Here is a 24,733-nt window from a genome sequence, read left to right as displayed (position 1 = left end):
TTTCCTTTTCCTTTTAAAATTTAAAATGACCTTCCCTTCCTTGGCCCAGCCAGAAGTCTCCTAATGACATCATTCCCGACCATTATTCTATTTTTCTGTTTAACTTTTGAATCATCCTTTTCTTCTCTCTCACTCCACAAACTGATTACGTGAAACTAGATGCAAGCCTTACATCATAATTATGGCTGAGCACCTGCAAATTACTTTCATTAATATTAATTCCAGAGAGTGAAAGCATCTATATTAAGTAGGGTTAAAATATTCATGCAAACACAGAGGAAGGCATTACGACCTATCACAGCCTCACCTGTGAAGCAGCCACGAAACATTGATGCATGTAAGACTTTATTACGTAAGACTTTGTTTTAGTTCACGGACGTTTAATTAGGAAAATGTCTCGAAAAATACATTAATACTCCATATCGCCAGGCGTCAGTTTAGCAGGCGTTGTGATGTCATGTCCACCTTTCCAGGCTGACAGTGGAAGAGCACATTTACTTCTACGCCCGGCTCAAAGGACGCAGTCGCCAAGAGGTTAAAACTGAGATGGATCAGATGATTAAGGACGTCGGTTTGCCACACAAACGGAAAGAACTTGCCAAGAACCTGTCGGGTGAGTCTGTATGTTAATGTATGTTGCTGTATCCTATTGTGCGCACATGTCAATTTAGCCGTTGACGTGTCCTCCGTGCATTAGTTTCCCCTGGGAAGGAATATTACGCGTAGCTTATCCTGTCTATTCAGGATATATTGCTCCTATACCACACATTCACTGTACCTGTGTGTCACAGGTTGTAATTCATTGTCTGGGGGTCATGAGCAAGTCCTACTTGATAAATTGTCCCCAGTCATGGATTGCTTGTGAGCAAAATCACTGAAATATGACTTTCAAGGTTGATCTATCCTGACATTTCCACTACATTAGCACTACAGTGGATGCATTTTGAAGAGCTAAGCGAGTACAGACTGCAATAATGCTAGGACGGTGTATCTACTTCTCTGCCATCAATCATTTTATGGCATTACTTTAAAATATGGAAAGATAGATTTTGGTATATTCCGTAATCATTCTTCAATATTGTGCCCATTTTGCATGTGAAACCTTATTGTGACAGATGTTCGGGCAGGATTTGCAACGCGTTACAAGCTGAACGGCTCTTACACTAGCTTGTGCATTCCTTCAGGCCGTGATGTGTTTTTAAGCTGTGCTGTCTTACAGGTGGCATGCAGAGAAAGCTGTCCGTGGCCATCGCCTTCGTGGGTGGCTCAAAAATCATCATCTTAGATGAACCTACAGCAGGAGTGGACCCCTATGCCCGCAGGGGTATCTGGGAACTGCTGTTAAAGTACAAACAAGGTATGAGATCAGAGGTAAAAACCGAGGCTCCACTAAAAGCTTTGAAGCCCCCTTATGTTTGTAGAATTGACCAGAATGCGCAAAGCACATGTTTGATTTGTCTCAAACCGAGAAAGTTTCCAAAACTGAGCCCAGCTCAAAGTAAACTTTAAACTGACGAGGCTGAAACACGTCCAGCGCGAGAGCTGTTAAGGTAATGAAGCGGCCGGTTCCCTGCGATGTAATTCTTCTTTAGCCTCGCTGTGGGTGACACTCAATCATGGACGGGGAGAAATTGTGAATCGTACTTAAACAGATTGGAACGCGAGTGAAGACAAGTAAATCCAAGAAGAAGCTTTAATTGACATGGCTATTTAACAGAGTCCGTAATTGTCTGCCAAACCAGTCAGCTTGTCACTCTGTGTCCATAATATACTTTGTGGTTGCTGGTGGCTGTAAGCAGGACATGGACGTTATAGTAACACATTCTCTCAACAGATGTCTAAATGTTTAATGTGCATTGAGCGACATCCTGCCCTCTCTATGCCATTAGCTTTTCTCTCTCTCTCTCTCTAATCAAGTCTTCACTCCAATTGGGAGCCTGAGATAACTCCGTTATAATGAGAACCCCCTGCATATGGGCCGGTTGAGTGAGTCATGTTTTTGTGTCTCTCCACTCTTATTTCCACCGCAGTGTTACTAAGGTTTGTCATTAAGCAACAAAAAAGGCTACAGGCGGTCTATTTGTGTGAAAAAGCTTTAGGCTGATGCTGGACTTAATGCTGCGCTTCTTTACAGCTAATTAAGTGTGCAGTCCCCCCCCCCCTCACACACACACACACACAGAGACAGGTTGACCACGATGCTCCAAGGGGGTGTTTTTTTTGTGTGTGTTAAATTCACTCAGGGCTTATTTGGTTAGTGGCAGCTGAAAACTGTTAAAACCTGTCAAGATGCAGAGGAACACGAATGTGGTGTGCGTGCTCCTGCAGCTCAAATTAAACCCTCAGTGCATGTTTAAGTCAAGTACTGGATATTCATCAAAAAGCTAAAATTACAAGCTGGTCGATTTATGCATTTCAGGTGGGTTTTAATGGCTGTTCTGTCATATTTCATTTGAAAATTACTGCAGAAGGTGACGATTTAAAGTAAAAATTAGCAAATTATGAATTTTTAATTATTATCCATTACAGGAAGTTGATTACTATTAAATTACCCCGGTCATTATGCTGTAAAATGGGCCTTGAGGATGATATTAATATAATGGATATTATACATTTTGTGTTCGCCTCATGACAGCCGGGATAGGCTCGAGTGGAAGTTCTCCAGGTGTAAATGCCTTGTTGATGCCAAAGTTCAGGGGAGAATGGCCAGACTGCTTTAAGGGGAAGGCAACAGTTATACAGATAACCACTTGTTACAGCCAAGCTAAGCAGAAGAGCATCTCTGAACCTTGAAGCAGATGGGCTATTACAGCAGAAGACCACACGGGGTGCCACTTCTGTCAGCTAAGAGCACAAAACTGAGGCTACAGTTTACACAGGTTCAACAATAGACTATTTGACTTTTTATATTAGATTATTCTCTAATTCTCTTGCAAAATTCAGATGGTAGGAACTTGGTGTAAAGAACATGAAAGCATGGATCCATCTTGATTTATATCAATCTGGTCTTTAAGTCTGACGTCATTAGCCGTGCCTGGGCCCAAACTCCGCTGCAGGTCGCTAAGTCACACGATCACTGTGGCATCACTGAGAGTTAAAAACTGTCTAAATCTTTCATCTGTAATGAAATGATCAGAGTTGCTGCTCTACCAGGTGTAACAATTAAGTTTAACATCCAGGCATCCATGAAAACAGAATTTATGAAATTCTAACGTTAGCAGGGAGTTAGCTTGCTAGTTTCCATCTAAATATAATATACCATGTTCTGACTGAGGGATATTTCTGAAACAAATTAAGACGTACAGCTCTGCTATCATTGCCGAAATAAATAAAGACAGGAAGGTAAACAGCAGTGACATTAGTTGAGTTACTGAAGTTTGGCTAGCTCGTATATAACAATGTGCTACGTGATCGCTAGCAACACAGCTATGTTAGCATAATATAAACTGTGAAGCTGGAGGATGAACGCTAACTTTTTTCCACTCAATAAAAGTTAACTTGAGGGTTTCCGAAGGTTCTGGACAAATGCAATCGCATAGCAGGATGCTGTAAACGGACCAAACTTCAGTCAAAAGAACAGCTGAGAAAATCCATCCATAGTACAAGGTTAGTCAATAATATACTGCTGCATGAGCTGGGCTGTAGTTACATGGTAAGGTTCTAAAATCTGAGCTTTGAATTGATTAGCGGTAATAAAAACCGAGAGAGGCCGACGGTGATCACTGACTGTTTTTAGGGGCTTGTTGAGATTAAATAGAACAAGATACAAAGCATTAAAACATGTAAAAAACACAAACGCATTATTAAACGTGGAGTAGTTTGGGCCCAGAAGCAGGATTCATCACGTCATCACTTAAAGACCGGATAGTTTTATGGCACACTTTGGGTCCCTTAGTGCCTAATAGCATTGTTTCAGTACCACAGCCAGTACCTGAGTATTGAGTAAGTCCGTCCCTTTATCACAAAGCTCAGATCATCTCAAACTAGTTTCTTGAACATGATGATGAGTTCTCTTTACTCAAATGACCTCCACAATATCCAGATCTCGATCCAAGAGCACCTTTTGGATGGGCTGGAATCATAGATGTGCAGCAACTGTGTTGTGACAAAAATCTCTGAGGAATGTTTCCAGCACCTTGTTGAATGTTCCCCATGAATAATTAAGGCAGGTCTGAAGGCAAAAAAGAGTTCCAGCCTGGTACTAGGAAGCTGTACCTAATAACAGCTACTATATATTTTATAATATGTATCTAATATATCCAAGGATTTCACATTTTTACATATTTTTTTTACCAGGTGATATGAGCAGTAATGCAAAAGTAGTAAATATGGACAATACAAGTAAGTCATTAATGAGAGTTTAATCAGAATGAAATGCCAAAAATGCCACGAGCAGTACATCACAGCGTTACCTTTAATCCTTCCCTGACGGCAAGAACTGTGAGAAGCGATGTGCATTCAGCGTTTCAGAAGACCGAGAGCGAATATTTTCACACTTCTGTAACACGAGAGAGAGACTGATGTATAGATTTTGACAAGGCATGTGAGAAAAATGGCGCGCCGCTAAAGTGAAAATAAATAATGAATAATTATTAGGAGCGTGTAAAAATAATTTACCTGTCAGTCTGCAGTCTAATTTTCTTCTATTGTATATGTGTTTATTGACAAATGTCAACTATGCTTGCAGCACCCCCCTTTATTGTTGACTGTGAGTGCGGTGGTGTTTATTTTAGTACTGTATACAGTGCATTTTTGACAGGAGCACACAATAATGCGTGGTTGAAGGCAGTAGTGCAGTGCATATAGCATAAAAACATATCACTGGTTGTTTTTATGCCATGCTAGTTGTTCTTGAGGTTCAAGCTCCTCACAATCACTGCACCGTGAGTCTTTCAGCTGGTGTAACTTTTAAGCCGTGTTACAGTGAACATAGCGTCATCTGGTTATTCTAACTCCCCCGGACGGGCTGTAAACGGCGTGAAGGTAATTTCAAAATTTATTGATCTGAATTGATTGCCACAAACAGCCGTTAATACGGTTTTGTCCAGTAATTCATCTTACTGCCGACGCACATAATATCTGTCCAGCCTTTCCCACCACTGTGAAATCCATTTCTATCAACGTGATTTAGAGGGAAGGAAGCTAAATAAAAGAACCCAGATTTTCCAGCCTCTCTTTGCTGTGCGCAGTGCGAGTACTAGCAATTTACCTGAGCACACCCAACTCCATTTGATATATCACTTTGCGCTGTAATGCACCGCAACACACTATAAATCAGAATACCTATGTGGGCCATCTGCAGTCCAAACACATTTATTTTTCTCCCAACTCACAGATGATGCAGTGCTTTTTGATTTGTTTTTCCCCCTCTCCCCTTATAAACCACAACAAATCCCCAGGAAAATCATCTGAAAGTTTGAGCATCCCAAACAAAATGAGCTGGCGCAGTCAAAGTAAACCTCAAATCTCCTCAGCCCTCCCCCTTCATAAGCGTAGCTTTCTTCCTGCGTATGTTAAATTGACTGGGTTGCGGGCTTTGATTCAACTCGGGCATTTTGCTGGAGTTTATATAGAGTGAGATCCAGACTTGCTTGGCATAGGATAAAGCAGCAATACTTAACTGAGAAGGGATGGATTTAGCAGCTCAGCTGGTGGCAGTGCTAAGAGTGGGCGGAGGGGGTGGAGGATGAAAAGGTGGGGTAATAGTTGGCCAAGCAAAAATGCCCACCTTGGGCTGCGGTAGATGACCTCTGAATGTGTCCTTGTTTTTTGGGATGGTGTGACCTGTGCAGGATACAGGCGCACATTTAACAAGCTCAGTGTAAAAACAGCCCTGCTCAGCAGAGGCGCCTGACCTTTTCCACGAAACGCTCAGAAATTCAGCAAAGAGGTGACGTGCTATGTACTAGATGTTTCTTCCAAACTGGCTTCTCTTTGTTTCTCTCATCTAACACTCTCACAAAAACCTAAATGTTCAGGTGTTACTGTATTTTAATGGCTTCATAGTACCATAGAGCGCTTATAGAGCACTTCATTCTCAGAGTGAAGGTTCACTGGAGTTCCCAGGCAGATACACCTCTAACATTTCTGGGATTGGGCTTAAAATGTTCCTTTTATTAAAGCTCATAGTTAGGGCTGCAATCCCATGATGCATTATGCACTTCTCATATAGTAGCATTCACTTCACTGTTCAGTAAAATTAATTTCATAATAGATTTCAATAAAAAGTTATTTACTTAGGAACAAAGTGGATGTATTCAAATTATTATGTATGTAAACGGTTATAACCTGTTATTGTGATGTCATAATAAAGTCCCTATACAATTAGTCAACTATAGACAAAAAGGTTGCCGTGCCAACATGTTCTTGCAACTCGGAAAACCTTTTGTCATTTTAAGCATCTTTATATGGCATTATTATCACTTAGACCTTCAGATTTGTTCTGTTGACCTTGAAGGAGAGGTCAGAGGTCAAATGTGACTTATAAAAAGTATCGTATGAAGATTTAATATATGTTGACAATGCACAGCACACTTGTAAGAATCTTAGTTTCTAAATTATAAGGCTTTTTGGCACTTTTTGACCAATAAATCATGACCCCGCTCTACACGCCTACAAAGCTTTGTCAGAATTCATTCGATAACTGTAAACCAGCCATCAGTACTACAGGAAAGGTTGAGAGATTATAACAACCAGTAGGAATCGTTCTCCAGCACTGAATGTCACATCAGTGGGTTCAATGGTTATACCATTATTTGATCCTGATAGACAATTTTGATTGATCCACCAGTCGATACGGTGCCATCCACGGCGCTTTTCCACTAGCGTGGGAACAAATCTGTTATTAAGTATCATTTATTGAGTCTTTTGGCCTCAGCAGTTCAAAGAAATTAAGACACACCACTCTGGCAGCTCACTTTTAAGCAGGTTTCTTTCATAACAATATTACACGTGTCAGGTTAAATGTTTTTTTTTTTCAGCTTTAAAACATGGCAGGATCAAAAGTTACCCTGTGATACTGCTTTCATACAGACTGCAGAGACACGACCACGCTGTGACTTCATTATAGATCTAGCCCTTTTCTTCTGATTACCGGGGTACGTGATAATTAATATGTGTTATCTGATACAGCATGATATGAAAGGATAAGAACACCTGTGAATGATCTTGCAATGCATGCTTTAGTTGTCAGTGCAATTGGGCTCAGTTTGACGCCTCTCGAATCAAAGGACTCGCAGAACAAAAGGGAGAGCTGGAATAAAATGTGGTCTCATAGAAACGCTCGAAAGTAGGCTTAGGGTGGCCTTTATCATCATTTTAATTTTGTCCCAGATTCACGCCCACGCACTCTTCTGGAGTTTGCTTTGTTGCCATGCGGATAAGCACGAGTAAAAAAAGAGAAGAAGAAAAAAACACAGTGGGATCAACAATCCGGAGATAAGTGACTACCACGCAGATTGGGATGTTGGCTTGATTTGAACAGTTTTGATCCGTGGAATCCTTTCTTGTGCTGCTTACGCTTAATGATGACAGTTGTTGAAACAAACAAGGTCCAAACTGAAAAGAAATGGTTCAAACAGCTTTTTCTTTAATTAAAAAGAAAGCTTTGACTTGTTTTCTGCACATCATCTTCACACACGAGCGTGCACGACGTTGCTCGTCCCATTCAGGCGACGCCGTCCCAGCTAGGGCTGGGTATCGTCACTGATTTCTAGAATCGATTTGATTCCGATTCACAAGGTCCTGAATCGATTCGATCCACGATTCGATTCAATTCAATTTGAATCGGGAAATTTTGCCTCAGACAGTCAGAAATATTATAATTCAGATCAGTACATTTACATATTTTTGTATCTATAAAAAGGAAGCTGACACTTGCAAGACTTTATCAAAGGTGTAATCACACCACAGCAGGTGCCTTTGTGTCACAGTAGCTGAAGATAAAACACAGAAAAACATGAAGGTGGTTTTCCTGGCCTGGATTTTATAAAAATATTCTGCAGTAGATCAAAAACGAAACAAAACCATTAATCAAAATATGAACATTACCTCTGACGTTACAGCGGTTTTATTAGAGACACAGCGTTTTGCATTTTGCATCATTTTAAAAAGTTTAAATTTGTTCAGAAGCCTATTGAACGGCAGAAATTAGGTTTTCTTTTCGGAAGTAAGTAAAAGGAAAAGAAAAACAGCGGCCGACAGCGCTGTAAACAACGGTAGACTTGTGCGTAACAAGCAAGTGAATAATGCAGAAAACAGATTTCGGGGATAGACGGGAAACTGTTCTTGAAGTACACTGAGAGAGAGAGAGAGAGAGAGAGCTGTGCATGAAGTGTGATTTTATTGTGGTGGAAGCAAAACAGTAAAAGTCAGAGTGAATTCTTGACGATGTTTATGTGAAGCAAAGTTTGGATCTTCTTTTGCTGCTGGTCAATAATGTTTGGAGAGAGATAAAACTAACAGCTTTAGAATCAGCGTAAAAAGGGCGTAAACACAAAGCGCGGATCCGCCGAAACATCAGAGTCAGCGAGCTGTCGGCTTTCAGCCCCGACCGTGTCCGTGCCGTCGGGTGAGAAAGGCGACATCTCACCGATTCTGATCCGCGGGTCTGCGCTTTGTGTTTACGTCTTTGTGCAGAAGCTGCTCTCATTTACTGTTTTAAATGTTTGGTGGTTGTTGAAATTTTGTGACGTTTCACCTGAGATTCTGGAATTTCGGGCAAAATACATTTATATAAAAAAATCGATTCAAGATTTTAATGAATCGATATCACGTTATCCAAGCCAGAATCGATTTTAATCGATGAATCGATTATTAAAACCCACCCCTAGTCCCAGCCTCTCTCTGTTCCCCCTGCAGGCCGCACCATCATTCTGTCCACGCACCACATGGACGAGGCAGACATCTTAGGTGATCGCATTGCCATCATCTCCCACGGCAAGATGCGTTGCTGCGGCTCCTCCATCTTCCTGAAGAAATGCTTCGGCAGTGGCTACTACCTCACTCTGGTCAGAGACGGGAGCGGAAAGATGACAGCTCAGCGTAACGGCATCATCAGTCAGGCCAAAGGGGGGAAGAAAGTAAGCGCGCTTTAGGTCTTCAAACGTACTGAGAGGAAACTTACTTTAGCAGTGTTTTGATTGATAATTGTGATAATCTGCTCACACAGTGAGTGAGGCCACTTTTTTAAGGCCTTAGAGGACTTTAGATCTTTACAATCTTATTATTTAATTTAATGTTAAATCCTGCAAAATAAGGATTTTCAGCAGCAAGCACTTTGGCACAGCAGTAACCTCTTTCTCATCTGTTATTGACCAGCCTCTGACTTTCCAGAGTGCTCGCTTTCTCCTTTTACCACCCTCCCCCCCCTAATGATCTGTATTTAGTCTGCCCCAGCATGAGAATTGGCATGCGCCTACGTGCTGGATGATACTAATTGTCGCGGGGGAGAGGGGTGCTTCTCGCGTTCGCTCGCCAATGGTGCCTCGCACGCTTAGTTTTAATCAATTGGAGCAAATGAACAAGATGCACCGGTGCCAGCAGGGCGAGAGCGATTACCATTTGTCTGCCGAGTCTTCGAGGTGAGCGAAGTCATTTGTTTAAGAGAAAGAAACAAACGTGGAAACACCTTCGTGGGCGAGGTAGCGATTCAGCCCTCCTCCTTGTCCCCTGGATGTCATTTTGGTAATTAATAGGGAGAGTTTGCAATTACACACCTTTAACTGCTAAAAAAAAAAAAAAGTTTAATTGCCCCGATCTCATTTCCTTGTGATTGAACTCCATAAAGAGAAGCAGCCTTTTAAAAAATGTTTAACCTTTTTTCGTGCGCATGTCTTTGGCTGAACGACGGTGGCTTCATATTCCATTACAGGCTGACAGCATTATCTGTTGACGCATGCATGCGGCTTTATTTAGAGCAATTAAATAGAAACTTGTGGATGCCCGTTATTTGATTAATGCAAGACAGGAGTTGTCAGCGAGGCACTGTTCATCATTCTAAGAGGTAAGGCCTGATAAGGCCTTTCTAATCCAATTCTGATTAACAGGAGATAGACTGTCCTTTGAGCAGCAGCCCAGATGAAGGATTTGGCAGCCAAAGCTGGAGCAACTCTGATCCATCAGGTACCAACTATCTCCGTTTACTGTCTGTCATGTATTATGATTATTACCTTGTAAAACAGATGTTGCATGAACATTTTTATATAGTTCCTTTATATAGTTTTTAAAAACACACACAATTTTCAATGTGCGGTTTATTGGAGCGCATGCCAGTTCATCCTTTCTGAACCAGGAGAAAATAAAATCAACTCGTCATTACCAAACTAACAGATAAAACATTAAAGTATCTCCCCTCAAGATGGTTTTCAGATGTGCTGCTAGAGGGCATAAATAAAGTGATGAATTCATGTGGCGATAGTAGGATTTTTAGGATAAGAGAGATTAGAAATCTTTGAAACGCTGAAGTGTACTTTGACTAAAACGTCTTGCATGGTGTGAGAGGTTTCTGGTGATTTAACGCTGATCTTGATCTCTTGCAGCGGTAGTGAGTTGTGCGTCTTGTTAGTTGAACTCCAAAGCAGTGCTGATTGTCAACAGCCAGTGACACATTACTCACCTGTTCTCGTAAAGCGTTAAGCCGGAGCATTCAGTGGCAGCGGGGCCAACTTGCCTGTTTAGCTCTTAGATCCACTCTTCACTTCACTTACTGCGTGTTAAAGATCTTTTCAGTTTTAATCTGCAAGCAGCGATTAAGAAGTTTCACAACTCAGTTTTAAAGAAGCACTCGATTTGATTTTTGCCCATTCTCCTCACTCCCTGAAAGTCCCATTCTGTTTGCACACGAGGATCTACTGAGCTTAAACTTAAGCGAAGAGGAAAAATCTGCTTTGGTGTCAATCTCATCTGACCTGGCCGAGTCTGAGGCCCAGACGACAAACAGAAGAAGAGGTGAAGGTGATGCGTTGTGCTGCGAGAGTGACGAGGAGCATGCTGGATTCAGGATTTTGACTTTCACAGGCTTTGTGTGCCTCGATTTCAGTTATACATTTATATTTGCTCTGCTAGTTTATTACCCAGACTGTTCTGTAATAGTAAAATATAACGTTTTCATTAATTCACAGAAAATGTCATTTTTTCCTGTGGACTCACTGTAAAAAAACTACAAACATAAAAAAGAAACCAGATAGTTGTGTAACTGATGGCGGGAAAACAGGAATATTTATATAATTTAATCCATTAATATTATTATTATTTATCATTAGTTTAGGTGTAGTATGAATGGCAGTTCGGGCTTTATCAATAAGAAAAGCTGTGAAACTTATGAAAATACATTTAAACGTTAAAAATCTATAAACTCCTTCGTATTATCTAAAGATGTACAGTGAGCTCGTTTAGAGTCTTTTTTGGGCCAATTCTGGCCCCCGGACCTTATGTTTGACACCCCAGATTTACAGTGGGCGGTATATGGAGTTTTTCCTGGCGATGTGACTTTTTTACTGTTTTATTTTCTGTTTGTATTTTCTTGTTACTTTATATCTATATTTGCCCGTTTGACATGAAACAGTCAACCCCGCGGCGTCAGGTTGTCGCTGTAGTTCCACTGTAACGTCCTGACACTTCTCGGGCGTCTCGTTTGGTGGCAATGATCTGGTCTCATCAAACAACAGCTCCACTGCGTGAGGGCACGGATATTTGGCAACACAATCATTGCTCACGGCACAACCTACTCACCAAATTGCCTCTCTATCATTTTTTCGTCTTCCCCGAAGAAGTGTGGCATACGCACAAGAACACAAGAGGACAGAATGGGATTTTTAGGTAGGGTCGTGGAACGTGCTCCACGTGTAGTTCGTTTTCTCCAGCTGCTATTTTTCTTATAATGTTCTGCTTTATACATGATATTCTATCATTTGTTTGACACAAGTTTTGACTATGTTAAATATAGAAATGTTGAGAAACTGCAGAAATAGAGCAGATTAGTGCCCAACCAAATCTTCTGCTGGTTATTTGATTTGTTTTGATCATTCTCGGGCCTTGATCGCGTAAACAAAAGGTGCCCAATGCAAGTCATGATCAGAAGCAAACTCTAGAGCAGGCTCCAGGTTATTATGCATGGAAATAAAATCAGAATCAAACCTGCTGCTTCCTTTAAAAGGATTATATTTAAGACTGCTGATATAAGTCAGAAAATCCCATGAAATAAAATCACATTTCCTCAAGTGACAGCTCATTTCTCTTTATTGACAGACACAGGCAAGCAGAGCAAAACATACTTACGATTTCTCAAATATTTTCGACTGGTGTGAACCAGAGCCATTTACTTCTTCATAAAGGACCAGTGGTTGTTGAGCTGCAGTAATTATATATGAGAGGCTTTGGATCAATAATGGATGTGGTGCATTCTGCAACACTGTCTGCATAGATTCTCACTATAGAGATGGGTTCAGAATGGATGAGATGGGGGAATAAGGTCCACTGATCTGCTACAGTGCTTTTAAATGTCACCTCATCAGGTGTGTTGTGATTGCAATATGTTGCACGGCGGTTTTTAAAGGATTTCACTGGTGAAGTTTCTCTGTGCGAACGCTGAGTTTGAAAGATGCTGTTGTTTAAATATTATACGTCTCCGCAGCCCTCAGTGCCGCCGGTTCAGCTTCAGCTCTTTCCCCGTCTTTAGGAGTTGTTTTGGCATAATTTTTGTGACTTTCCATCCAGCAAATTTGTCAGCAGTGGGTCAGCTCGTGCAAAGACACGTCCCTGAGGCAATCTTCCTGGAAAGCATCGGTCAGGAGATCACCTACATCCTGCCCTACGGAGGAGCTAAAGATGGGACCTTTGGCACGCTCTTCCGAGAGCTCGACCGAGCCATGGCCGACCTTGGCCTCACCAGCTATGGCATCTCGGACACCACCCTGGAGGAGGTAATCTAAACATGGGACGGCCTTGTGCATATGTGTCATTTTTATAAATTCACTTTGCATCATATTTTTCTATTTAAAATCTCCTTACTAATTTCATAGCAATTTGGAAATATGATGACTTTATTTTGCTAGGAAGGTACAGGCACTGAAAAACAGCAAAACCAGTTTGACTAAGAGTTCAGACTGTGTGGTCACACCTTTCTAGCTTGTTAGAATTTCAAGCTTTTATTGTCATGTCTTCAGAAAAGTACTTGCTGAAATTCAGCCCCAAACCACGACAGAGTTTTACAGACGGGTGTAGTCACTCACTGTTGTCTCGCCTGACCTCGATGTACAGATTTTTGATTCATCACTCCGTCAGACTGATTGTAATTTAGCATATTTGAGCCTTTTCTTCTCGTTTCCCTTCTTAACATCCACTCTCCCACTTAGACCATTTCTGATGAGGCTTCAGATGGATCAACTGAAGGGTCAGAGGCCATTTTTTTTAAGAATTTGTTTTTGTTAGGAGCCCTGCGACAGACTGGCTACCTGTCCAGGCTGTACCTTGCCTCTCGCCCTAAAATAGCTGGGATAGGCTCCAGCCTATGGATGGATGGACTTTGTAAGGCTTCTTTTGTCCTCTGTTTTTGAGGACATACGGTTTCCCCATCAAACTGTGTTATCGTTAGTATTTTCTCATAGATTGCACTAAATAAATTTTTGCAAATGATGTTTTTGTGACAGAAAAAAGAAACAGCACTGGCTCATCCATTGAGTTATGCCTGAATGATTCATAGGTCAGTGTCAAGAGCATCAAGAAACCAAACATTCCTCTGAAAATGTTCAGGTACAAGGACTGGACGGAAAGTGAGCGAAATAGCAGCCGGTGTTCAAAGAGGAACTTTAAACCTTGAAAGCAAATTATAAAGAAAAGAGTGGTGGCTCAAGACTTCTGCACAGTACCGTAGTAGAACTTTTTTTGTTTTTCTCTTCTCAGTGATAATGGAAAAAAATGATTTGCAGACTTTTTGTAAATCTCACCCAAAACAAGTAAACACTATAATAAACCAACCTTTTTACATTTTAGCCAATAACCTGAGCTGTGGGTCTATTATTCACTCTTTCCTTCAGATCCTGTTAGTGATTTCTCTTTCTTCTACTAAGACACCGTTAATGATGAAAACCATATCTAATTTTAGAGCAAACAAATTCGTAGTGATTGATAAATTTTGGATGAACGTGCTCAATGTGGTTTTAACCAGACCAACACTGGTCTGCTTTCTAAAATTCTCCAGCGCGGTTTGATCGCCATTAGATTTTCCTCACATATTGTCCTGCTCCCTTCCTCGTTTTCACGTCATACACTTTTTTTCAAAACCATGACTCACCATCATGATATAAGAAAAAAATAATAAAAGACTTTCTCTTTGAACTAATATGTAAGCGTCATATTGTAGATTGCAAATCAATGTTCCCCAGAAGCACTGACCCATAAACAAATGACTCAAGCAGCATGTTTGCCACGCAGGCCCGTCTTGGATTATAAAGCCGAGTGACTCTTCCCTAATGCTCTTCATGTAAGGCCGACATGCATTAAACACTCACGGCCTGCGGGCGATGTGAATAATTCCTTTTGAATTCCCATAATTCAGCCACACCATGGTTATTTCATCCATCCATGTTTTCTTTTGAAGTCCAAACGCTCTGAAACACGCAGTTATTCGCTACGTGTGAAAATAAAACAGGAACTGACAAGGTATTGACGTTAATAAAGTAACGCATAAAAATAATATAGCTTTTCATACTGCTTTATGATGTCAGAGCTTGTATTTGGCACCCCCTGAATAAAATAATTCAACACATCAAATAACATTCAGTCTCCCAGCAGCGTGCCTTTTGAGAGGTCAAATGATGAAACGTAGCCTAACTCGTACACCCAAAAATGCTCACAAATAGGGAGAGTTATTTATTTCGCTGTGTAACCTGGATTCATAAATAAAGTCAAGGAGGGCGCTTCGCTCAGAAACTCCACTCGGCAGGTGTTCAAGTAAAGGTTGTGATCTGTGGATGCACATCTGTGATGTGATTCTGAACAGAAACCTTAGAGCGAGCACTCCAACATATGTAGAGGTTTATTTGTTAAGCATAGTTTTGATTTGTTTATTAGAAAAAAATAGCCACACAGTCGCTCAGTTAATGCTCCACAACTGCAGTATATAGATAATGTGCCTAATATGTTCTGTTCTTTACAGATATTCCTTAAAGTGGCGGAAGACACTGGAGTGGATGCAGATATACAACGTAAGTGGACCAATAAACACCACACTGTGCTATCATTATGATGTAGACACATCAACAAACTATAAATGTATGATTGTCAGTGTTAATGGGTTAGAAAATTTCTGTCAAATAAAAAAAATACATTTCTGTGAGGGGCGCTTAATTGTTATTCCATCTGTAGTGATATATTTTTAGTAGAGTGGCTTTGCTCAGGGCCTCTCCACTCGTCTACATGAATGTGGAAGGCCTGAAGGTGTGGAGTGCACAAGTGTCACATTCAGTGTGTATGGGATTGCTTTTTGGAAATGGCGTGAATAGTATGAAATGGAGGAGCTGAGTGGGTTGCAAAGCAGCTTGCAGAAGCAGCAGCAGCAGCTCTGCAGTCTTTCTAGGCCCAACTTTAATGGCCTCATATGAGATTTGCAAACAGGTTGCCTGAAGTGATGCTGTGGTTAATGCGTACACCCACCTTGTCCCAAATACATCAAATATGGCTGCTGTTTGAAAACTAGTGGCATCTCACAGACACCCACAGGGTGTTTTTTGGTGTGACTGTGATACCAAACTAGATTGCGGCAATAGTGAGATGGAGCTTACTACCAACTTGGCACGTATGGATGCTTGCAAAGCAGCCAGTGAGTGAAAGGAGGAGTAAAAATACTGCAACTGCTACCTTTTAGCCTCCTGGTAGTTTGACCTGTGGTATGGATGTGAACAACCTAGGTCACCTCATTGAGTTATCGCATTCACAAGATTTAGAGAAAACTTGCCCTTCTACCTTCTACGTGAGGTCGAGGTCACTAAGATTCAAACCTATATGAGATTTTTTGTGGATGTCCGTGTGGTATGAATTTGAAAATCCTACGTCGACTTCACAAACTTGGATTTCCACTCCACTGCAGTGGGCGGCGACGACAATACCTCATCGACCTTTTATGGCTAATGGGGTAAAAAGCATTTGAGAATGAAATGAAGCCGTATACAAACTCCAAACAAGGACACAACCCTCAGTCTCCTTGATGTCAAAGCTCTCAGCCAAATCTTCAACTTCCAAATGTGGACTTTAAAGACGACCCTTGGAGTCAAGGCCCCGACACCCAGGGGCATCATTTACACCAGCAACATGTAACAGGACTGGCAGGACTGCCTGGAGATGAGAACACCTTAGAACGACCCCTGAATGTTATAAACAAATCAGCCGTTTGCAGAGTAATTCCACTTCAAGCTTTTAACATCTTTTGATGACACAACAATTTTTATGCCATCGCTAAAGGAAGTTTTTGACACTGACACAGCAGGAAAATAAATGAACTCATCAAATATAAAGCAGCAAGCTTTACTTATACAAATGCAGAATATGGTTGCCACATAAGGCACGTCTGTATTGCCTTCAGCTTTTATTAGCGATGCTGCTTAATAACTAGCCATTTGGTTGAATTACGTAGACCCATTTAGGTAGCTGTAAAAGCAGTTTGCCAATCAGAACCTGGCATTTGAAGCAGATCCTGGCTCCAAAAAGGCCATTTGATTTTGGTGTCCATCCTCTAGATGCATTAATCAAAATGAACTAAAACCAACAAAGCAGCCTAAAGCAGGATTTAATTGCTGTGTGTAAAGGTCTCAGAAATCAGCACGACTGCATTAATGACGATGAACTAAGCGCACGTTCACTGGCTTCTCAGGCCACGAGTCACTTTTAAAGCAGTACTTGCAAAAGATGACTCAGATGTAGGTAGAAGTTATTTTCCTTGGTTTGGGTTCGTCTGCTGCAGTAGAGAAGGACGACTGAAATAAAAAAGACACGGCGCTTTCCAGCTCTGCTTTTATGTGTCACTGATTGACCTCAATGGCTAAATCTCCCGTTCCCATCTTTTCACAGTTTTTGTTTGCAGCCATTGCCGAGCAACCTCACTTATCGGCCTAATCTCAAAAAATCGGATTTCCTCGTGTTCCTGAAACACCTGGGTTTGTGCTTTTGCAGGGAATAATATGGCGTCTTGCAGTGCAGGTTGCTGTTCTTATTGTTATTTATAACCCTAAATTGGGTCAGGCCATAACAACATATCTTATTTGTATTCCCACAGCGACAAAGGAGCTGTTTGTGAGAGACAGCAAAAGAAGGTCCCGCGAAGCCAAGAGGAACAGCATTGCCAGCGTCCACTCAAAAACTGAGCAAACCACCGGGAAGAGTGGCAAGTCCTTCAAATTTATCACAGATTATTTTTTTTTAAATTAGGCAAACATAGATTTATTAGCAATATTTTAAATTTAAGAGTTTTAAAAGCTCGTTAAATGAACTGCACTTCCTGTTTAAATCTTGGTCTTTTTTTTGTTTCTCATCTAGAAAAGTTCACAAGTAAAGTTGAAGGTAAATACTCTGTTTTGTCCTCAATGGTTTGATCTTTACAACTGTTATTTTTTTCACACCACATCCTTTGTTTCTCAGTTATTAATTTGATATAGTTTGGCTTCAGTTTGATTGTTTCCCCTCAGGTGAGACAGCATAATACCAAGAAAAACTCACTTTCAAGCAGGCTTCCCTTTCACTACACATTATCTCACCTGTTTTTCACTCCTTAAATGTGTGCCTTGCATCACAAAACTGGCCTTTGATTCAAGCTTTTTTGTAAATTTTCACAGTGAATCCTGTAAAGAAAAGAAAAGTGCTTCTTAATAATGAAAATATGTAAAACAAAAGGTGTCCACGGCCTGTGTTTGTCAGTGTTTTCCTTTTGAGTCAGGCCTAGATACATGAAATGAGTAAAATTGCCACTTTGAGGAATGAGCTAGTGCTGCTGGCCAGTTTAACACTTAAGTTATTTTTTTGATCAGCCCATTAGTGGTGCTGAAAAGCATTCTCAGCAGATCTTTTACATAGGCATAGATGATAAATAATGCTGAAGGTTAACGCCTATTCCAGACATAAGGAAGAGCCCCAGTGACAGCGGGAGGGGATCCGCGGTCATCACCGGATGGAAGCTGATCAGACAGCAGTTCCTGGCACTCTTTATTAAGCGCTTCCACCACGCCCGAAGGAGCCGCAAAGGACTCATTGCCCAGGTAATGGCCTCAGTCTGTCATATTGATGGATTGAAGGGTTATGCTAGTAGGGTTGCATGGGAGGATCAAGGTAGGATTGCGCAAAATACATGTTAGCTTTCAAAATCAGTTAATGGCATATGTGATAGAGTGAGCTCATTTAAAACCTGGATGGAAGACTCATCCATCTTGATGGAGTCAATAGTTACGGGGTTTAAAATGTTGGGAGAGAAATCGAAACTGACGGCAGAATATGAGCGTTGAAAGATGTGAACGGCAGCGTCCAGGATGATGTAGCGTCGTGTCAGTAAAGTGCACGTCCGATGATCATCTCTATCTCCCCGACGGCACACGTGGGTGTACCAAAAGCATGCCCAGAGGACAAAAGTCAGGCTGCGATTGGTGCGGTGGAGGAGGTTTGAGTGTTTGGATCCAATCAGTCAGTTTCTGTAACTGGAAAAGAAAATGTCAATATCTGAGTCCAGGTATATATTTTTCAGTGTCAGCGTCGCACTTTGAAAGAACAGCACGTCTGCAGGCGGGAAGCCGTGAATCCGTTTGTGTGCTGGCTTCAGTTAGCGCCATCAGTTTCACCTGATCGCCCTGATTGGCACCAGAAAGCCAAAGTGACACCCATGATTTGTTTTTCCTTCATTCCACCGCGTGCTAATCATGTGCTTTCATTAGCCACGTATTAAATGCAATCGCATAACAATTACAGAGACGACAGATTGCCGTTAGCTTATTAAGTGTATGTCTATGTTATTTTGCTCCTCATAAACATAATTTCAGAAGTCAAAACCAATAAGCAGACGTAATTTAAACAAGTCAAAACCAATTTCAGTAAACAGCAGTTTTCCAGGTACTTCATTGATTATTTTCTCAACTTGTAAAAAGTGTGTTCTGACCTAAAGTGTGCTTGCGCTCACACGCGCGCACAAACTCCTTGCGTACGTAGACGTCGTGCCGTTGCATCATATGTGACAGCAGCCGTTGTGGGGAACTAACCGTAGCTGAAAACTAAAGAGTGCAGCTCATCCTTTCCTGTGTGAGAGGAAGGAGGAGAGAGGAGGAGAGCGAGCAGTGTTTCACCTTTGCGAGGTGCGGGCTCTTCTTGTAATTTGCTGCAGTACCAGCCCCCCATTAGTCACTGTCAATCTCGGACGTCCCTCTTTAGTGGGGACGCAGAGCAGGAATAGAAGGATAAGTGTGTGAATGCGGATGTACAAGGGAGCACATTGTCTGCAAGGGCACACCTCACGGCTCTTCCTCTTTATTCATTTGGTTAAAGGGTTTCTTCCCCCCCCCACCCCCGCCCTGTCATGTCAACAGCTCCCATTGTCAGCAGATATGATTGTGTAGTGAGGTAATCTGCTCCAATACAAATGGTTAGGGGAATATAAAAGAGATTGCGGCGAGAAACACAAAAGGAGTGATTTATGGGGCTGAAAAAAAGACATTTAACTTCAGAAACGGTCATTTCTAAAACCAACGGCGTATGAAGAACACAATCTAAAGTGACAAAACACTCATGAGCTGAGGCGTGTGTTCCGGAGCATTAACACCAGGAAGGCGGCCGGGCCGGATGGAGTGCTGGGCCGGGTGCTAAAAGACTGTGCTGCGGACCTGGCGGACGTCTTCACCTCTATATATAACACCTCGTTGTCCTGTTCACTGGTACCATCCTGTTTCAAAGCAGCAACCATCGTTCCCATCCCAAAACAGTCAAATGTCACATGTCTGAACGATTTCAGACCTGTGGCACTCACCCCCATTCCCGCCAAATGCCTGGAGAGACTGGTCATTAAACACATCAGAGCTGCTTTTCCACCATCCCTGGACTCGCACCAGTTTGCATACAGGGAGAACCGGTCAACCGAGGATGCGATCGCCACAGTGCTGCACACATTACTGAAGCACTTGGAACACAGGAACACCTATGCACGGCTCCTCTTTGTAGACTACAGCTCGGCTTTTAATACCATCCGGCCATACAAACTCCGTCCCAAACTCCACCAACTGGGACTTAACTCCTCTCTGTGCAACTGGATTGTGGACTTCCTCACTAACCGTAGACAGAGTGTCAGAGTGGGTAAGAACACCTCTTCCACCCTTGTGGTCAACACCGGTGCCCCTCAGGGGTGTGTTCTGAGCCCTCTGCTATACACTCTCTTCACCCATGACTGTATTTCCTCCTGCGCGTCCAATCTCATTGTTAAGTTTGCAGATGACACTACAGTGCTCGGACTTATATCCAACAATGATGAGACAAACTATAGGACAGAGGTGCAACAACTAGAGTCATGGTGCCACGACAATAACTTGGTCTTAAACACCAAAAAGACCAAGGAGATCATTGTAGATTTCCGGAAGAGGGGTCATAACAACCATCTGCCTCTCTTCATTGGCAGTGAGGCGGTGGAGAGGGTGAGCAGTTTTAAATTCTTGGGGGTAACTGTGACCGAGGACCTGTCCTGGGGCAACCATATCACCTCAGTTGTACGGAAGGCCCAACAGCGCCTCTACTACCTGAGGAGACTGCGGAGCGCACACATTCCCAGATCTCTGATGTTGAACTTCTACAACTGTGCCATCAGCAGCGTTCTGACGTATGGATTTCTAGTGTGGTTCCCCAGCTGCACCAAGGCCGATCAGCAAGCACTCCAGCGGGTGGTGAAGGAAGCTGGCAGAATTATTGGAACAAGTCTGCCAGAGATCAGTTATATCTTCCCCACTCGCTGTCTGAGGAGGGTGCACAGTATCCTGCGGGACCAACATCACCCTGCGCGCCACCTTTTCCATCTGCTGCCCTCAGGGAGAAGGTACAGGTCTATACAGGCCAGAACATCCAGACTGGCCAACAGCCTGTATCCACAGGCTGTGAGGCTCCTGAACTCTCTGCCCCCCTCTCACGGACAATAACCATATCCAACTTCTTAATAGCAATGAACTGGTCTGCATTGGTGCATCATATCTTTATTCTCTTCCCCCTCCTGCCCCCCCCCCCCCTCTTTCTTAAATAGATAACTATCATATCTGATATCATATCTCACAGTACAATAATATTGAACTGCTGAACACGTCATAGACACCTCAGCTTCACTACTGGAACTTCAACATTATGCACTCCACACTGTATATAAATGCCACTTGTTTTGCACATATTCAACTCTGTATATTTTATATATTTTATTATTATTATTATTATTTTATTTTATTTTTTTACTATTTAATTTGTAAAAATGTGTATACACACACACACACACACACACACACACACACACACACACACACACACACACACACACACACGTAGGAAAATATTTAGTATACACATCCAGAAATGCATACACTATTATATATTGTACATATATTTATTAGTTTCAGGTTGGCCATTCTTGTATTTTGCTCGTTTGTGTTGTTGTGTTTGCACATCTCTGTTGCTTGTGGGGCTCGCACACAAGAATTTCACTCGCATGTGCTGTGCCAGTGTGCCTGCACATGTGATGTGACAATAAAAAGTGATTTGATTTGATTTGAATGGGTTGCACTGTTGTATTTTGTCATGTTTCTCAGGTCTTTGTCTGAATTTCTACGAACATTATTGCTAAGGATTGTCTTATTGCATTGGAGTCACACTGGGTTAAATATGTACACTTGGGTTTTAAGGGGTATTTATTATTTTCTTCTTTTTTTTTTAGGTTGTATGGAAGCCCCAAACGCAATTTCATTGTTCTTGACAATGACAATAAATAAATAAATACCTAAATACCTAATACCTGGAAGTTGGGGACGGGTGAGTCTTGGCAGTGTCAGAATCGGGCAGAGGCGGTTATTGGTTATGTTGTGGCGCCGAGGACTTCAAGGCTTCTCGTGTTTGGGGCTCACTCTGAACTGAACTGACTGCAACTCCCCATTTAAGCACTAACAGGAAAATAGTTGATAAAGTATTAATTTGTTCAGTTTAACTGTGTTTTTCTTTTTGTTTAAAGTTGTGGATATCAACTTTTATTAGCAATAACAAGCACTTTAGTGGGCTAATCTTATACTGGGGCTTGAGCTTGGTGCAGTTCATACCCTTTATTTAATGTTCTTCTGATTGGCTGCCCCTCTAAAACAGAAGGCTTGAAGAGTATGTAGGTGCTCACAGCTAGAGCTATGGGCCTATGTATTTCACATGGACACACAAGTAGAAAAACAACAGTCTAAAACTGCACATTTACAGCAGCACAAAGCTTTCAGTCCACAAAGATTACATGTAAATACACTGATTTACATCATCTGACGCTTCAGCCATGTGTTAATATGAATATCCACCACTGTTTATATGTATATAGACTCACTGGCTTTATTAAGTGCATCTGTTCAGCTGCTTGTTGATGCAACATTAATATTAAGCCGATCACATGGCAGCAACTCAGGACGTTTAGGCATGCAGACGTGTTTAAGCCGACCTTCTGAAGTTCAAACTCAACTTTAGAAGGAGGTGATTTGAGTGACTTTGAAGGTGGCGTGGTCGTTGTTGGTGCCAAACGGACTGGTCTGAGCACGAAACCATCTCTGGAGTTTACAGAGAATGTTCTGAAAAAGAGAAAATGTCTAGTGAGCTGCGGATCCATGGGAGAAAATGCCTCGTTGATGCCGGAGGTCAGAAGAAAAATCAGACTGATTTAAACCGAGCAGTCAATACAACAGCCGCTTGTTACAACCAAGGTATGCAGAAGAGCATCTCTGAGCCTTTAAGCAGATGGCTACAGCAACAGAAGACCACACAACGGGTGACACTAATGTCAACTAAGAACAGAAAACTGAGGCTACAGTTTACACGGGCTCACCAAACTTGAGCAATAGAAGGCGGGAAAGACGCTCTATCTGCTTTTGATTAACAATGCGAGATAAATAAATAAACACAAAAGCATGGATCCATTCTGTCTTGTATCAATGGTTCAGGTGCCGATCTTCTGACGGATACTTCCAGCAGGTAAAGCCTAACCATCTCCATCTGGATTCCTCAACATGACAGTTCACTGCACTCACAGTCACCAGCTCTCCCTCCAACAGAGCACCTTTGGGATGCCCTGAAACGTGAGATTGACATCACAGATTTGCAGCAACTGTGCGACGCTTTCATGTCAACGTGGACCAAAATCTCTGAGGAGTGTTTCCAGCACCTTGTTGAATGTTCACCAAATGTCTAATCCTGTCCTAGCAAGGTGTACCTAAAGTTACCATATACCATGGAAAACAAGGAAAAACATAATATCCCTCTTTAAGACTGCAGAAAAATATTCAATGAGCTGCTATTATCCACTTTAATGCAAGCTGTGGCATTAAATTTATTATTCACCGGTGTAATTGGATTGACACGAATGGTTGTTTTGTAATGAGGCTTTTGACTTTGCTGCAAAAAGAAAAACACACACACACACCACAACACAACACATCTTATTCATCTTGTGTTTTTACCCATTTTGCATATAATCCCATCCTCTACTTTAAATCCCCTCCAAACTTGAGAATGCGATAAACTCATGCATTGTTCATGTGAGTGCTTTGGCTTTGTGAGCATAATGACTTCTCCCTGTTTTTTTGCCGATTTCTCTCAATGGAAGAAGTGCCAGCTGTCACCTGCAATTACTGCCGAGAGAGGGAGGGAGAGCGAGGGAGCAACAGAACAAGAATAGTTCCTTCTCTCTGCGGTCTGCCATTAAGCTTTTCAGTCTCATTGCTGCTCTTTATCTTCCCTCCAAGCACATTTCCGTGGCCATGGCTCCATGTAGTAAATTCAGGATTTCAATTGTAGCATCTTGAATTGGCCTTGCAAATTGCATGCCCTGCAATTAATCAAGTGTGTGCAAACCTCCCCTTTGCTGCCGAGCGCACCCCGACCTATGAATGATTAAACAGTAAAGATATCTCGCACTCCCCCCCCCCACACACATACACAGACCTTTTCGTCAGCTCTAACAATATAATGAAAAGCAAATTACATGATGAAGAAAAGAGGATTTGGAGGGTGGTGGGTGGGGGGTAGTATTGTTGCAGCGTCTGGTTTTTTTTTTAAAACACACACACACACACACACACACCCTCAAGACAAGAGAATTGCGAGAAACTAATTACATCAGAGTGGCCAGATGATGGTGGCAGTGTTGGAAGTGTTTAATCAAACTCATAAAGCATGGAGAAATGCCCAAACAAGTTGGCGGGGAGCATATTAATGTGTACACATTATTGCGTCGGTGCCCCGCCGCTGTAGATCGCATCAGTCCGGACCGCGCCACGTGGAATGCAATAACAGCGCGGCGGCTCGGTGGAGACGCGGCGGTGAAATCGATCTCTCGTCGACCGTTCCGAGTGCATAAAACGCGCGCGTGGGTCGCACGTGCAGGGATCCTAAAACGATGCATAATAATGATTGTTTGTGTTTGTTTAAAAGGAATGTGGCTCCGACTCCGTCCACCCGCTGCGTGCTGTGACGTTATATTGGCGATAAAACGAATACAACTCGC

The 24,733-nt window shown here is 42.1% G+C and overlaps 1 protein-coding gene across 1 annotated transcript in view; it reads left to right on the top strand.

Annotated features, from left to right (window-relative positions):
- The window catches only part of LOC146675130 (phospholipid-transporting ATPase ABCA1), a 202,693-nt gene that overhangs the window by 77,184 nt on the left and 100,776 nt on the right, over positions 1-24,733 (top strand). Inside the window, exons 21-29 of the mRNA XM_085400190.1 lie at positions 474-613; positions 1,220-1,357; positions 8,860-9,080; positions 10,047-10,122; positions 12,715-12,920; positions 15,155-15,203; positions 17,267-17,374; positions 17,527-17,550; positions 18,103-18,242. Of these exons, the coding sequence (XP_085256316.1) occupies positions 474-613; positions 1,220-1,357; positions 8,860-9,080; positions 10,047-10,122; positions 12,715-12,920; positions 15,155-15,203; positions 17,267-17,374; positions 17,527-17,550; positions 18,103-18,242 (1,102 nt within the window). The remainder of the gene's footprint in view (positions 1-473; positions 614-1,219; positions 1,358-8,859; positions 9,081-10,046; positions 10,123-12,714; positions 12,921-15,154; positions 15,204-17,266; positions 17,375-17,526; positions 17,551-18,102; positions 18,243-24,733) is intronic.

The sequence above is a fragment of the Rhamphochromis longiceps genome, linkage group LG3 (genome assembly GCF_057381845.1).
Source record: "Rhamphochromis longiceps isolate RC_006_pf linkage group LG3, R_longiceps_female_GT1.1, whole genome shotgun sequence".
NCBI lineage: Eukaryota > Metazoa > Chordata > Actinopteri > Cichliformes > Cichlidae > Rhamphochromis > Rhamphochromis longiceps.
This window is presented reverse-complemented; position numbering and strand designations above follow the sequence as displayed.